We start from the raw sequence: 13502 nt of genomic DNA on the forward strand, positions 1-13502 counted from the left end.
GGATTTTGATGGCCGCTACAGTGACACACAAGTTATCCTGGACTGTACAGAACTACGGTGTCAAACACCTTCATCCCTGCTCCTCCAGAGTGAAGTCTTCTCCACCTACAAATCCCACTGTACCTTTAAGGCCATGGTGGGCATGTCTCCTCACGGAGCCCTGACATTTGTGTCAGCACTGTTTGAGGGTTCCATGAGTGACAAGGAAGTGTTCCGTCAATCAAGGATTACATCACTCTTGACACTGGACATGGCCATCATGGTGGACAAGGGATTCTTGGTGGATGATCTCGTACCTGGGACTGTTCATCGTCCTGCCTTCCTCTCCAAGAGGGCCCAAATGTCAGAGGTCGACGTTTTGAAGACCCAGTCCATTGCCCGTTTGAGGGTGCATGTTGAGAGGTTAATAAGAAGAGTTAAAGAAAATAAACTCTTTGATTCCACTATCCCTCTCTCCATTGCAGGAAGCATAAACCAAATTTTTACAGTTGCCTGTCTCCTGTCAAATTACCAAAATGGACCTTTGGTCAGGAAATGGAGATATGAAGTTTGACAGAAAAGCTGATGGCACAGTCTTGAAGAAACAGAAAATGCTGTCATTTACTTACATTGACATTGTCTTACATTTGTAAATAGATATTCATGATGGAAATATTTTGAAACAAATTTGTACATTTGATTTGATCAAACTCCTAATTTAGACATTTCTGCAGGTAAACATAGAAAAAATATCTGTCTACTTTGTGTTTGATTGAATCCATCACATTAGTGTCTGCATAAATTCTTTGAATAAGAATATCTTCCTCAGCTGAGACAACAAAATCACACCAGTTCATCCCAGTTATTAGCATCTGCCCCTGAACCTGCCAATAGTAAACATGAGTTTTTTTTAGTTCCAATTTGCCTGACTTCATTTGGAGATATGGACAGTCAACATAACTTTTCACATTTGGACACTTAATCTCAATCAGCCCGAACTGACATGGCTCAGAAGGATCAAAGATCAATCCGTCTGGAGATGCCCCTAGCCAAGGAGCATCAGGGTGAATCACAAATCCACAGGGATAGTGGTTGACTCTTTTAATTTGACAATATTCCCAGATAGCATCTGCCTCTAATTCAAGCCCTCTCTTCATAGCTGCAGTCTGATAGGTCCCTTGCAGCAGACGATTTGCCAGATCTTCCTCAGATTTATCTCGAACCTGGCAGATCTCCCTGAAGCGGGAGGCAGTCAACCTATGCCTCCTTAGCTGATGCCATTCAGGACATGTACTCTGTGCTCTGGTAGCACATTCAAATTTATTCACCATGTCCCAGGTGACCTCCATACTTTTAAGGTGTAGCTGTTGTGGTTCAGAACAAACAAACATGCTTTTTGATGGCTGTAGGTGGTAGTTCTTAAGAGGCAGAGATGGGCGGGGTGGTGCAGCATGGAAGGACATGTCTCTCTTTGCTGTTGCTGGCTGTTGGTAGGACAGAGGACTTCCAGCCTGAACTTTGCCAAGGGCAGAGTCAACAAGGGGAAATTCATGGCTGATTCCCATGCTGCAGATCATTGGTGCATCAGCTGCTGCAAAATCTTCATACACCTCGGAAACCTGGGAAAGTGAAAACAATTATTTCAATAAAATGTAAAATACATGTATATCAACTAATTTTAAGCCCTCAAAAATTCTACACTTTACAAAGAGACAGCACTTGAAAATAAAATTATTCAATACACCGGTAAGTCTACAACTCTTTGTTAGTACATTGTAGCCTACTGTTAATTTCATTTTTATTTATCAGTAATTTAAATACAACTACTTACTCTAAGGACAGAAAGGTCCGGCAAATCCCCACTAAGGCCTTTGTAGAGTGTGCTCCTGTGTATATAAATAAGAAAAGAACATGAGTCAAAAATAGAATACCCACCTGCATTTCGTTCAGATATGAAACATAAAATAATAGTGTTTTTCAAGCCTGGTCCTCAAGGCACACTGTCCTGCATGTTTGAGATTTGTCCCTGCTTAAACACAGCTCATTTCAGTTGGTAACTGATTAACAACTGTATCAGCTGTGTTAATGCAGGGAAATCTATAAAGCATGCAGAGCAGTGTGCCTTGAGGACCAGGGTTGAGAAACACTGTTGTAATACATCAGAATTTTTATTGATTTTTTTTTACCTTACACCCTCTGTTGTTGCTCCACTCTTCGGTTTAGCAGACAGCACAGTCATCTTGTCCACGGGGCCAGGTTTTATACCCTATTCAGTTATCCATGACACAGTTACAAGTTATACGGCAAGAAAATGTAATAAATTGAGTCTATTATTGAAGAGAAAACTTACTAAAGTTCTGGGCTTGTGCCACTGCTGTTCTCCTTCTGTACAGCTTAGTACAGGGGGGACCACTGACAGTTTCAGCTCAGAATAATGTGCTGACTGGAACAGCAAAGCCACACAGTGGTTGCATAATGCTGCACCAGCAACACACGTACAGCTGTGGTGAATCAGCTCCACAGGACACGAGTCTTTCAGGACCACCTGCATAAGAATGTCATAGTAAGAACTTATTATCTTAGCTTGGTCACTCATCAGCCATTCTTTCATGATGCAATCTTGCTTCCCAAATATTTTTTTATAACTAATGTCATAGAACCATAGTATCATGTTATGTGATTATATATTTAGTTTGGAGTATGTTCTATGAAGGTCAAGAGTAGTGTAATACAATTATCACAAGATTACATCTTAAATGAATGGATGAGATAAAGATAACTTGATTTCAAAACACTTTTAACCCAGAGGAGACCCGCTAGGTAAAAATACCTGGATAATGTTACAGAGACTGTGAGTGTATTCTTTAGATTTAAGTAAAACTAATATGCATGAATTACCAAATTAACACTGGGTTAAAAGTAACACATAACAACCATAAAAGAAGAACAATGCATGCAGCAAATAACCAAATGGGGACAAGCAAGGCCAAACTCACGTGTTAATATTCATCAAATAGCCAATTCCATTTTATTTTTATTTAAGAATTAATTACCACCTTAGCTAAATCCCCATTAACATTAGGAACGTCGGGTTACTGAACCAACAATCTTAAAACTGTCATCTGAACAATCCTATCTTCACCCTACACTTAAACTGTGAGGTTTTTCATTTTTCTTCATGGACCTGTGACACAGAGCCCTGACAACGACTTCACCTGTGTCCTGATTTTTGCTAGAAACTGAGAAGAGCAGAATGTTAGTAGAATGATCACAAAATATGAGCCTTTTGTTTAAGTGTGGAAAACCTGTTTCTATAACGTGAGTATACACAAAAATGGTCGTGTTGCTAATAGCCTAACGTTAGCTGCAAACAGTTAGCAACATCACAACGATCAAACTAACGTTACTTACCCTCGTAGTTGTGCAGGTAACTTGAGATATACAATTTAAATCCCTTGTTACGTTTGCTTGTCGGAGCAGGGGACCAGGCATCAACAATACGATGAACATCGCTGATATTTATCTTGGGCAGCTCTTGTAAACATCTAGAAAACGCCATTTTCACCGAGACCGGGGATTAGACCGGAAACTGGAATGCCGACATCCGGTCAAAGGGGAAGTGATTCAGGACGCATGTGCACAGAGCCTATTTCTTTACTTTCTTTTGTTGACTGATTTTTTTTTTACCCAGCAGTTTGATTCTCCCAACCACATATTGATCCTTGATCAAATCATATTGATCCTGCTCGTCTCCTATAGGCTCTCACATCTGGCTTTCTAGGAAACAAAAATGATTTTTTTTCACTTTCAGTCTTGCAGCCAAAAACACACACACCTAAAGTGTGTTTGTCTAAATTACAAGCACTACTGGTTACATCCTTTATGAGGAGATACATCTGGGGGTGAGTGGATATGCAGTGGCCACCCCCGCAGCATCGCCCCTCTCTCCCACAGGGTAACGAATCTTCACAGTCTGGAGCTGAACCCGTTCTGTAATCCCCTCCTGCTGATACACACAGCGGCTTGTGTGTGTGTGCGTGCGCGTTGCATCAGAGCACAATGGTTGTTTCAGTATGAGCAAAGTTGATTTTATTTATTTATTTTTGTACTCCTGTCTGACAGGACGGCTGAGGCCCGTCAGGGCCTGGCTGTAATTTTTGAATTGCAGAGACCAACCCTCCCAAATCAACTGTGAACATTTGCTGGTTTCAGGTTGTTAAACCCCCCACCCCCTCTTTTTCCTGCTTTTAATGGTAGAAAATGAAACTGGAGATTTGGGGTGTAGTCGTGAATCCAGATGTGCCAATTTTTCCCCTCTCTCTCTCTCGTGCTCACTTTGCTATTTGGTGAAAACACAAAGAGCACCTCACACAAGGATAAAGTGCTTCTGCTGCAAACGTTCTGAATCAGACTACTGTTGTGCTGGTGCTAAATCCACTTTATGTTGGTATTTTGAGTATGTGACACGGTCCAACACACTCACAGCTACTGCTGTGCAGACAAGCTTTTCTGCATGTTTTTCTTTTGAAACCAACTTCAGCTGAAGTGAACAGAACAGCTGTAGCCTGATAACTCATTTATTTCATCCGTTTTCTCCTCACCCAATCAATGCAGAATCATCTAACCTTTCATCTCTAATGAATTGTTCAAGTGTTCTGTAATCATGTAAATCTGCAGAAAAGTAAAACAAACCCGGCGGTTGAGGTCACGAGTTGACACTTCAGGCTTTGCTGAAGGTGCTCGTCTTGCAGCTGTCTTCCTCCAGAAACAATCTTTCCCTACAGCTGTCCATGACCTCATCGCAGAGCCATTTCATTCACAGACAGAGCAGCTCTTGTCTGTCGTGGTTCTGCTCAAACCGAATCCCTCTCGATAAAAATGTCAGCTCTGTCAGAATTTTGTTAACCGAGGTTAGTTTGTCTGTTCTGATTCATTTCTGGTTGCATCAGAGGACCTTATCGAGACGTTTAAAGTAATCAAAGGGACGCAGAGCGAATTGGAACATTTTCTTTATGACATCATCTAGAATACTTGTTTCAGATGTATTCTGTTTGTAGCATAGTTAGCGTGCTTTATAAAAACATCTTTCAAAGTCAAAGTTTCTTTATTTGTCATACGCACCCCATGTGGTACATGCGGTGGAGTGAAACTGTGTACACAGGGTCCCAGTTACATCCAACAAAAGTAAAAAATTAAAAAAAAAAACAGTAATAAGATCTAAGATATGAAATAAGAAATACAATAAGTAAAAATATGCTAAGCACTAATAGTACAAAAACAACAAGCCGAACAGCAGCACGAACATGAGTCTGTGTGAGCAGATGAGTATGAATGAACACAGCAGCATGAAATCAATCAGCAGCATGAGATCAGCAGCATGAGATCAGCAGCATGAGATCAGCAACATATATCAACAATCAAGTGGCATTTCAGTGATTTTTCCAGTATCTTAATATAAGACATGTTCTGTAAGCTGGCTCTGGTGACATTACACGTTAGCTTAACATGTTACACATGTTAGTGGAAATATGCAAAACAAACTTATGTATTTGTGTTTTTAAATCTTTACGGTTCGGTCTAACTCTGGAAACACAGTTACTTAAATATGTTTTTTAAAGTTTTGCGTAAGATGTTTAATTTAAATTTCCTTAAGTATTGTTGATTAATCTTTTTTTAAATAAAAAAAAATATATATATAAAAAGTTGAACTAAGTTAATTGGGGGCCTGATGGAATAGTCCAAGGGCCACTTTTGGCCCTCGGGCCTCAAGGTGCCCACATCTGGATCCACATTGGTCACTGTGAGCTACAATGTGCTGTCAACCACAGAACAACAGTCTGAGCAGTGTTGTGTCTTATTATCCATCCATTATCTTTACCCACTTCTTTCTTTCGGGTCATGCTGGTGCCCACATCCAGCAGTCACTGTGCGAGAGGTGGGGGACACCTGCACAGGTCTTCAGTCCATCACAGGGACACACAGAGACAAACAACCATTCACTCTCTCACTCACACCTAGAGACAATTTAGTGACCAATCAGTCTAACATGCATGTTTTTGGTCTGTGGGAGGAAACTGGAGCACCCGGAGAAAACCCACGAGAACATGCAAACTCCACCCAGATTGGCCCCCCGGCTGGGATTCAATCCAGCAACCTTCTCACCGAGAGGCAACAACTCTACCAACTGCACCACCCATGTCTTATCTTAATGAATACACCAGTGGTCTGACGTCACAGTGACGCTGACGGCTGTCACCGTCTTTTACCGTAGTGGATCTTTACAGGTTAAAGTTTCAGTCGTTCCCCTGACACTGAGCAACACCTGGATGCATTAACGGTTACAGAAACACCTGCAGACGTGCCGACGTCCCGTTTGTGGCTCACATGTTACATGGCTGCGTGTGTATCTACATACAGAGCAGGTAACTGACATCAAAACGCTTCGAGATGGATCTGCTGCCAGGTCTGAACACTCTCAGTCAGAGCTGCCCTCCTGTAACCAAATCATCCAAGATGGATCCAAGCGTGAACAGACTAGTGCTCACTGTGTTGAGTCTTTTACTACATTAATATTTAGCTCAATATGTGTAAAACTGTTCACTCACAGCATGAAAAGCTTTGATACAGACACTGAAACAATGATGCTGCCGTTTATAAACCTTGTGTAGTGACAGCTGAACTCTGGAAGCAGTGAGTGGCTGTAAGCACGTACAGAAAACCAGTTGATGCCACGTTAAGTTCAAATGAGGTCTGGATAAGTTAAGCAGTGATTAGCACGGATGATTACTTTTGTGAAGCAGTAGTTTTATATCAAGCTGTTTTTGCCTTGGGATAACGATGATTTAATTTCAGAGTAAAAATCAGAGAAAGGGAGAACAGGTCACATGAAGACGTGCAGCCAGCTGAGGGCCTTTGTGCACTCTGTGACTCGTTGCTACTTTTCCCTCTCCACTTTCATCACTAGGACCTGAGACAAGACGGTACGACAGGATTTCAGGCCCAGTTTAAAAGTATTTGTGACCAAAACATGGATTATCCAGCAGATTTATCTTTTCTGTCTGCACAGGATGTGATCTCATCCAGCTGGATTTCAGAGGTTGCAGCCAGTTTTCTCACAAAATAACCTAATTTTATATAAAAGCTTACTACTCATATAAGATGGCTGATCATATTATGGCTGATCAGGTAAGTCAGCACTAGATTTAAGTAAATGATGTTTACTGTAATGAACTCGTAATGCAGAACAACTTTTCACAGTAATATTGAATTAATGTTCAAATAATCCTATTTTCTGCCTCGTACGTTTGGATGCGTTACTTCAGTGTCCATGAATTTAATATCTTATTCCACGTACATAAATTTAGTGTGTAAGAGAACGGCAGATGATGTAAATGAATAGGTGACTGATGAACTGAAGCTCAAGAACAAATCATGTCACAGCTGTTCCTTCCTCCTTTGGTCTTCTGTTCCCTTCATCACCTACAGGACTATTCAACTGATGGCCCAGGGCCCAAATCAGGCCCACGAGTGAGCTCAGTTCGGCCCAACAATGGGTTCCTTTTTAAGTAAAACTACATTTTAAATTGTACAACACATTTAATGACAACAACAGCTGGATGTCCGGCCCCTGAGCTCTTAGCTTTTAGTAACTGTGGCCCCCTGAGCTATTAGGACTATTCAAATGTTGCACCATTTCCGGTCCACTTCATTAAAAAAATAATTTTTGGTTTCAGTATTTTTGATTCAATACAAGAAAATAAATAAATTTAAAGGTAACAGATCATTGTAATACTTGGTTTATTTACGTAATGACTTTAATCGCTGGATGTCCGGCCCCTGAGCTGCTGGCTTTCAGTAACTGTGGCCTCCCTGAGCGGTTTAGTTGAATAGATCAGCCATCCTCTTCAGCCTCAGGTGGTTTAAACAAAAGCTCTATTCACCTGCAGTTTTACATAGGGACCACATGTAATCAATAAATTACTCCCCAACGTCTGCTTTTTATGTGGCACATTCACACGGGACAACCAAAGCCTGAGATTTAGCTGAAATTTACAGACATCTTCTGGTTATGATGCTAACGTGCTGCGTTGTCACGACTGGGCCGGTCCATAATAATGTGCGGGCCGAGCCGGTCTCAGGCTTTGATGTGGTTTTATGAATCAGGACAAAGAAAACTAAAGAATGCACAACATAAAATTGTGTTAATCTACTTGAGGAGGAGGAGGCAGGTCTCACCAGCCGCATGCGTGAGCGGCCGTGCATCTGCTGACCCGCCGTTTGAAATGGACTTGCAACCTGTCCAGGGTGTCCCCCGCCTCTCACACAGTGATGGCTGGACATGGGCACCAGCGACAGCTGCTACCCGAAAAGAAAGAAGCGGGTAAATATAATGAATGGATGGATCTTGTGCGTCTCCGCACCTGTTGTCATTTACGGTGAAGGAAGTAGCAGCATAAAAGCCGAAGCGAGCAGCGCGTTCATTTAAAATAGACTTGTTCTATATTTTTCCAAATGATTTTGCTTAAACAAAAAAATGTCTATTTATGGATCGGATCCCGCCCATTTCTGTCCTAATCACAGAGATGCCTATTCGCATTGGATTAGTATTATCACTGGACCTTGGAATTCAGCAAAATATAGTAGGTCATTTGCAGGGGAATTTTTACTTTACAAATTACTGACATGGCCGATTCGCATGGGATTAACAACGCAGACAATCTCTGTAATTATTACAAATAGCATGTGGTCCCTAGGTAAAACTAATCCTGTGCGAATAAGGCTAGTCAGATTAGGATGTTGCAGCCGGTCTGGAGTGATCCAGATAGAAATGAAGGATTTTAGGACTGTCTCACCTGCTCAAAGTTCTTCTTCCATGGATGAAGAACAAAAATTTGTACACAGCTGCTTTAACTTATGCATTGGGGCATTTTTGTGTTTCGGTTTAATGGTTTACCCATGGTCAACAAGACAGAGGGGGAAAAATGTAAATCTCAGTATTTCTTAAATAACTGCTGCGTTGTTCTACAAAAAGTCATTTGTCTAATTAAATTGAATATTGTAATCATGTGTTCAAAAGAAAACTCCACAAATGTCATCAGGTTGCATCTAATAACATGTTTAAAGCAAAAACAGTCTGCAAAAGACCACACCCTAAACTGTACAGAGCACAAAGCATGTGCTGTCAACATCCCAGTACCAAACAACCCAAGACACCTCTAGATGTTCTTCACCCAGCTTTCTAGTCAGGGCACAGCTTATTTTTTTAAGGTTCAGCAAATGCCATATGTAGCTCCAAAAATACAGATTTTAAAAACTGCTTTGAAACATTTGCAGGCTCAGCAGAAACTAGTCTTATGTTAAACTGAATTCAGGGTTTTAAGCTGAAAAACAGCAGATTGATCCTGAATATGAAGAAACTTTCCAATCACTGTATAACAGATGAAATTTACAAAAACACAAAGCATAGCTCTTATTATGCCTTATGTTAAGAAGACATTTTATTTCAGAATAAAAGCATCTGCAGATGACAAAAAAAAAAAAAAGGACTGTGCAAATGTTTGTTGGTTTAAAACTGTGGCAGGTCATCAGGCAGTGCCAGCAGCTCCTCCACTTCCTCCTGGAGAACAGAAGCTTTTTCATTCAGAAGCATCTGCAACACAGAGACGTGTCCATGGGTTATCATCACATCTTTACAACGTGGACACGCATTACATCATGATGGTCCTGGTTCAGATACCTGCAGCTGGACTCCTGGATCTGATCCAAATCCCTAAGAGCAGCACCTCCCTGCTGCACTACACATTAATAACTACAGCTGACTGGTTAGAGAACCATTGTGTGTTAATTAGACTCTACTGGACTGCATGTGAGTAAAACCTGAGGCCCTGCTGGGAGTCTCTACGCCAAGGTTCAAATCACTGGACACCTGCACACACAGCAGCAGGACACTCACTTTGGCTGAGGCCACCATCAGGTTGGCTTGCTTCTTGTAGAGGTTTTCTATCGTCCTGCAGAGAACGGCAGGGTCAGCGTTGGCTAGGTGAGCCAGAGTCTTGTAGCCAGCATTGTACAGCTGCTTTGCTCTCGACTGAGGACAAGAAAAAACATATAGGTTACAATTAAACATGATGAAGGAGAAACATCATGACAGCTGCTGCTGACCTCCATGACTCCTGCCACCTCCATCAGGGGGATCAGCTCAGCCTTCACGCAGTAACTCAGTCGTCGGGTCAGTTCTGTGAGTAGAGCTTTGAATGGCCAGAACTCCTCCAGCTCCTGAAGGTAAACACAAAGCAGCTGTCGTTCAATATCTGCTTCTACAGATCAAAACCACAAACTTGGGTGATGCACTTTTTCATCAATTCCCTTCATAGTTCAAATAAAAATGTTTACTTCCACTTGTCTAACACTCAGGAAAATTGTGAAAGTTTATGTGGAGCCAAAGTTACCATATTTTTTGCTGTATAAGTCACAGTTTTTTGCATAATTTACATGCCCTGTGACTTATAGACTGAAGCAACGTGTTTGTGGATTTTTGCCCATATATCTAAACCAATTTTTGGCTGAGATATGACCGTTTTCATTCATTCTGATGGAAAATATTGAACACTACCATTTTCAGCCACTAGATGGCAGCACAGTAGTAAGGCATGCCATTGTATATAGGTAAACGTGGCTATAATGACAAATTCAAAAAAGTTCAAGACAAAAACAACTAGACCTTATTTATTATACTTTACTTTATTGTTTTTGTCTTGAACTTTTTTTGAATTTACCATGTCCTGAATGGCTGAGAATCTTCACCAGCTATTAATGACACAATCAGCTTGCCAAAGCCTCTCACCTTCGTTCTGCTCGCTGCTTGGAGCAACCGTCAAAACCAGCTTCATTTCGCTGCACCGCCCCGGTGAAATTAAGCTAATTTGACCATTAAAGTGCATTTATTAAAAAAGTTCAACTGAGACACACCTTTGCTATAATTTCAGGCAAACAAATAATTGTTTTAAGTGCTTTCCTTGTTAAATTTCGAAGAAACGCGCAGCGTTCCTCCTTCCTTTTGTCCTCCCTGTCTGCACGCTCCCGGAGCACCGAGGCAGCGAATACGTTCAAAATGCAGCTGATTTGACCATTAAAGTGCATTTATTAAGCAAACATTAGACTTGAGACACAGCTTTACTATAATTTTGAGCAAACAAGCAATTGTTTTTAGGTGTTTGTCTTGTTAAATATTGAAGAAATACGGAGGCTCATTCCTCTGCGCGTGCTCACCGCTTCCGCAAATCGGGTTTTGAAATACAGATGATTTGACCATCAAAGTGCATTTATTAAGCAAACGTTGGACTGAGACACACTTTTATAATAATTTTGAGAAAACAAATGATTGTAAGTGTTAATCTAGTTAAATTCTTGTTAAAGTCCTCCCGTGCATGGCCCCAGCGGCTGCCATTTGGTAGCCAATCGATTTTTGCCACACCAGTCCACATTTCCGAGTTTTCAGTGGTGACACGTAACAAACGCGACGCATCAGCGGTGACGCATAATAGATATGACGTTTGCGGCGAAGCGACATATTTATGGATGTTTCCATTTTTTAAAGACATATTTGGACTGATGTGACGTGACTTATAGGGCGGAGCGACATGTACGGCAGAAAATATGGTAAATGAGTCAAAAAGAATCCATCCAGAGGACCTGACTTAACTCTGTTGGACTGGTCTTCCTGGATTAATGAGCATGAATCAGGATGTTTCTGTGGATCATATGTCCTTTCAAAACACGTTGTTTTGCATTAGTTCATGATGGGCTACCATGTTTAGTTTGAAACTTGATTTTCTGTCAGTTGTTGGTTCAGTTTGTGGATGAGTGTGCAGATATGTGTGCATTTCTATGTAATGTAAATATAAACATACATGCATGGTTTTAGTTATTTGTCTTTTCAAACTATAATTTTATTTTCATGTATTTTCAAATATCTGATGTTTTAGATGTTCAGCTGGTGCAGATGTGTAGTTGTGATGACCTGTTTAAATAAAGGTTGAATAAAGGCAAGAATGCATCTAGCAGTGTGTGCTTAGTGATGCATGCGCTGCTGCCACCTACTGACAATATTTGGTAATACACTGCAAAGTTCACAAAGTAAGAATTGTAACCTTCAACACTAAAAAGAAATGAGAACTTACAGAAGCATTTATTTTAATCTGAGTGCTGAGTAAATGTTTATGTTGTCAAAGTCTTAAGGATCCAGCTCTGGCACTGAGGTCCCGGACTTTGCAGAAGCCGTACCTCAGTGAAGTGCAGCACACAGGAGCAGAAGGCCGAGGCAGAAGTGAGCAGCGTCTGGACGAAGCCTCGGCTCAGCTGGAACCTTTCAGCCACGCTCCACACGTTTGTTTCCTTCAGCAAAGAAAAGAGCACAAGAGAGAGGTACATCCGCCTCACCACCCCGAGGTTCATGTTCTGATAAAGACACGACACACAACAAACACACAAAAGTCTGATACAGTCATGTTGTAGAACTGTGGACGCATGCTTTCAAAATGTGAGGGAAGAGCTTTGAGGAACAGCAGGTCTTGATCATAAAAATACGCTCTTAAATAATGACCGCCATAGATGATGGCTAAACTTTGAATTTGACGTCCGTTACCTTTTTCACCGTCTGGCCTGCAGCCTTTCTTGCAACAAAACTCTCGGGCACGCCGACAGCAGCCGACATCTTCTGCTCTGCAGCCGAGAGCAAGGTGAACTGCAAGAGAGCCGGCTGGTTAGCAGAGAGCGGTGAGGATGTATCTGTGTCTGACGGTGACAGTCTACCTGTCTGAAGTAAATCATCCAGTCGGGCTTGCACTGTGGGATCAGGTCGTAGGGAGTCACCAGGTAGACCAGGTGCAGGTAGCTGTTGAGCAGCAGCCCCTCCAGACCTTTACTCAGGTCTTTGTAGAGAACGTCACAGTAGGTCAGGTCCACAGAGCCTGAGAACAGGAGGCACATCCACTGGTGTTTAAGGGACTCTTAAAAACTTGGGTACCACTTATAGATGGCTAATAAATAGTTTATAGATACATTATTAATTCCTTTATAAACACTTTATAAATCATTAATAACTGCTTATTATGCATTCATGAAGGGTGACAAAGACAAAACTGACCAGTTTCTTGCCAAATCTGTTCACCTCTATATTTCATCTAGAGTTGTTATATGAAACATTTCAGATTAAGTTACTACCTTGTAAGCACAATAAGTATTTGTAAACCTATTTCTTTAGCATATACCATGATATTGTACTTTATTACTGCATTATAAGTATCTACAATTAATATTATATCATAAAAACGTGTTTACAAATGATTATTGTGCTTACAAGGTAGTAACTTAATCTGAAATGTTTAATATAACAACTCTAGAAGAAATATAGAGGTGAACAGATTTGGCAAGAAAGTAGTGTTTTGTCTTTGTCACCCTTCATGAATGCATAATAAGCAAATATTAATGATTTATAAAGTGTTTATAGAGGAATTAATAATGTA

The 13502-nt window shown here is 41.0% G+C and overlaps 2 protein-coding genes across 3 annotated transcripts in view; both read right to left on the reverse strand.

The window, feature by feature from the left end:
- Positions 1–575: 575 nt before the first annotated feature.
- Positions 576–3610, reverse strand: LOC119424443. Of its 2 annotated transcripts, XM_037691923.1 has the most exons (6): positions 3391–3610; positions 2330–2524; positions 2166–2245; positions 1811–1865; positions 1336–1598; positions 576–909 (listed from the first exon to the last, which is right to left on the reverse strand). In XM_037691923.1, exons 1-6 carry the CDS (start codon positions 3487–3489, stop codon positions 693–695), a joined length of 909 nt encoding a protein of 302 aa, XP_037547851.1. In that variant the 5' UTR covers positions 3490–3610; the 3' UTR covers positions 576–692. The 2 variants fall into 2 exon arrangements, with proteins under 2 accessions (XP_037547851.1, XP_037547849.1); XM_037691921.1 differs by having other exon boundaries at positions 576–1598.
- A 5934-nt stretch (positions 3611–9544) lies between these two features.
- helq (helicase, POLQ like) overlaps positions 9545–13502 on the reverse strand; it is a 23859-nt gene continuing 19901 nt past the window's right edge. The window contains exons 13-18 of the mRNA XM_037692622.1: positions 12790–12947; positions 12623–12721; positions 12262–12435; positions 10141–10254; positions 9932–10066; positions 9545–9628 (exon numbers count right to left, since the gene is read on the reverse strand). Of these exons, the coding sequence (XP_037548550.1) occupies positions 9545–9628; positions 9932–10066; positions 10141–10254; positions 12262–12435; positions 12623–12721; positions 12790–12947 (764 nt within the window). The remainder of the gene's footprint in view (positions 9629–9931; positions 10067–10140; positions 10255–12261; positions 12436–12622; positions 12722–12789; positions 12948–13502) is intronic.

This window comes from Nematolebias whitei, chromosome 18, assembly GCF_014905685.2.
Source record: "Nematolebias whitei isolate Nwh7 chromosome 18, NemWhi1, whole genome shotgun sequence".
NCBI lineage: Eukaryota > Metazoa > Chordata > Actinopteri > Cyprinodontiformes > Rivulidae > Nematolebias > Nematolebias whitei.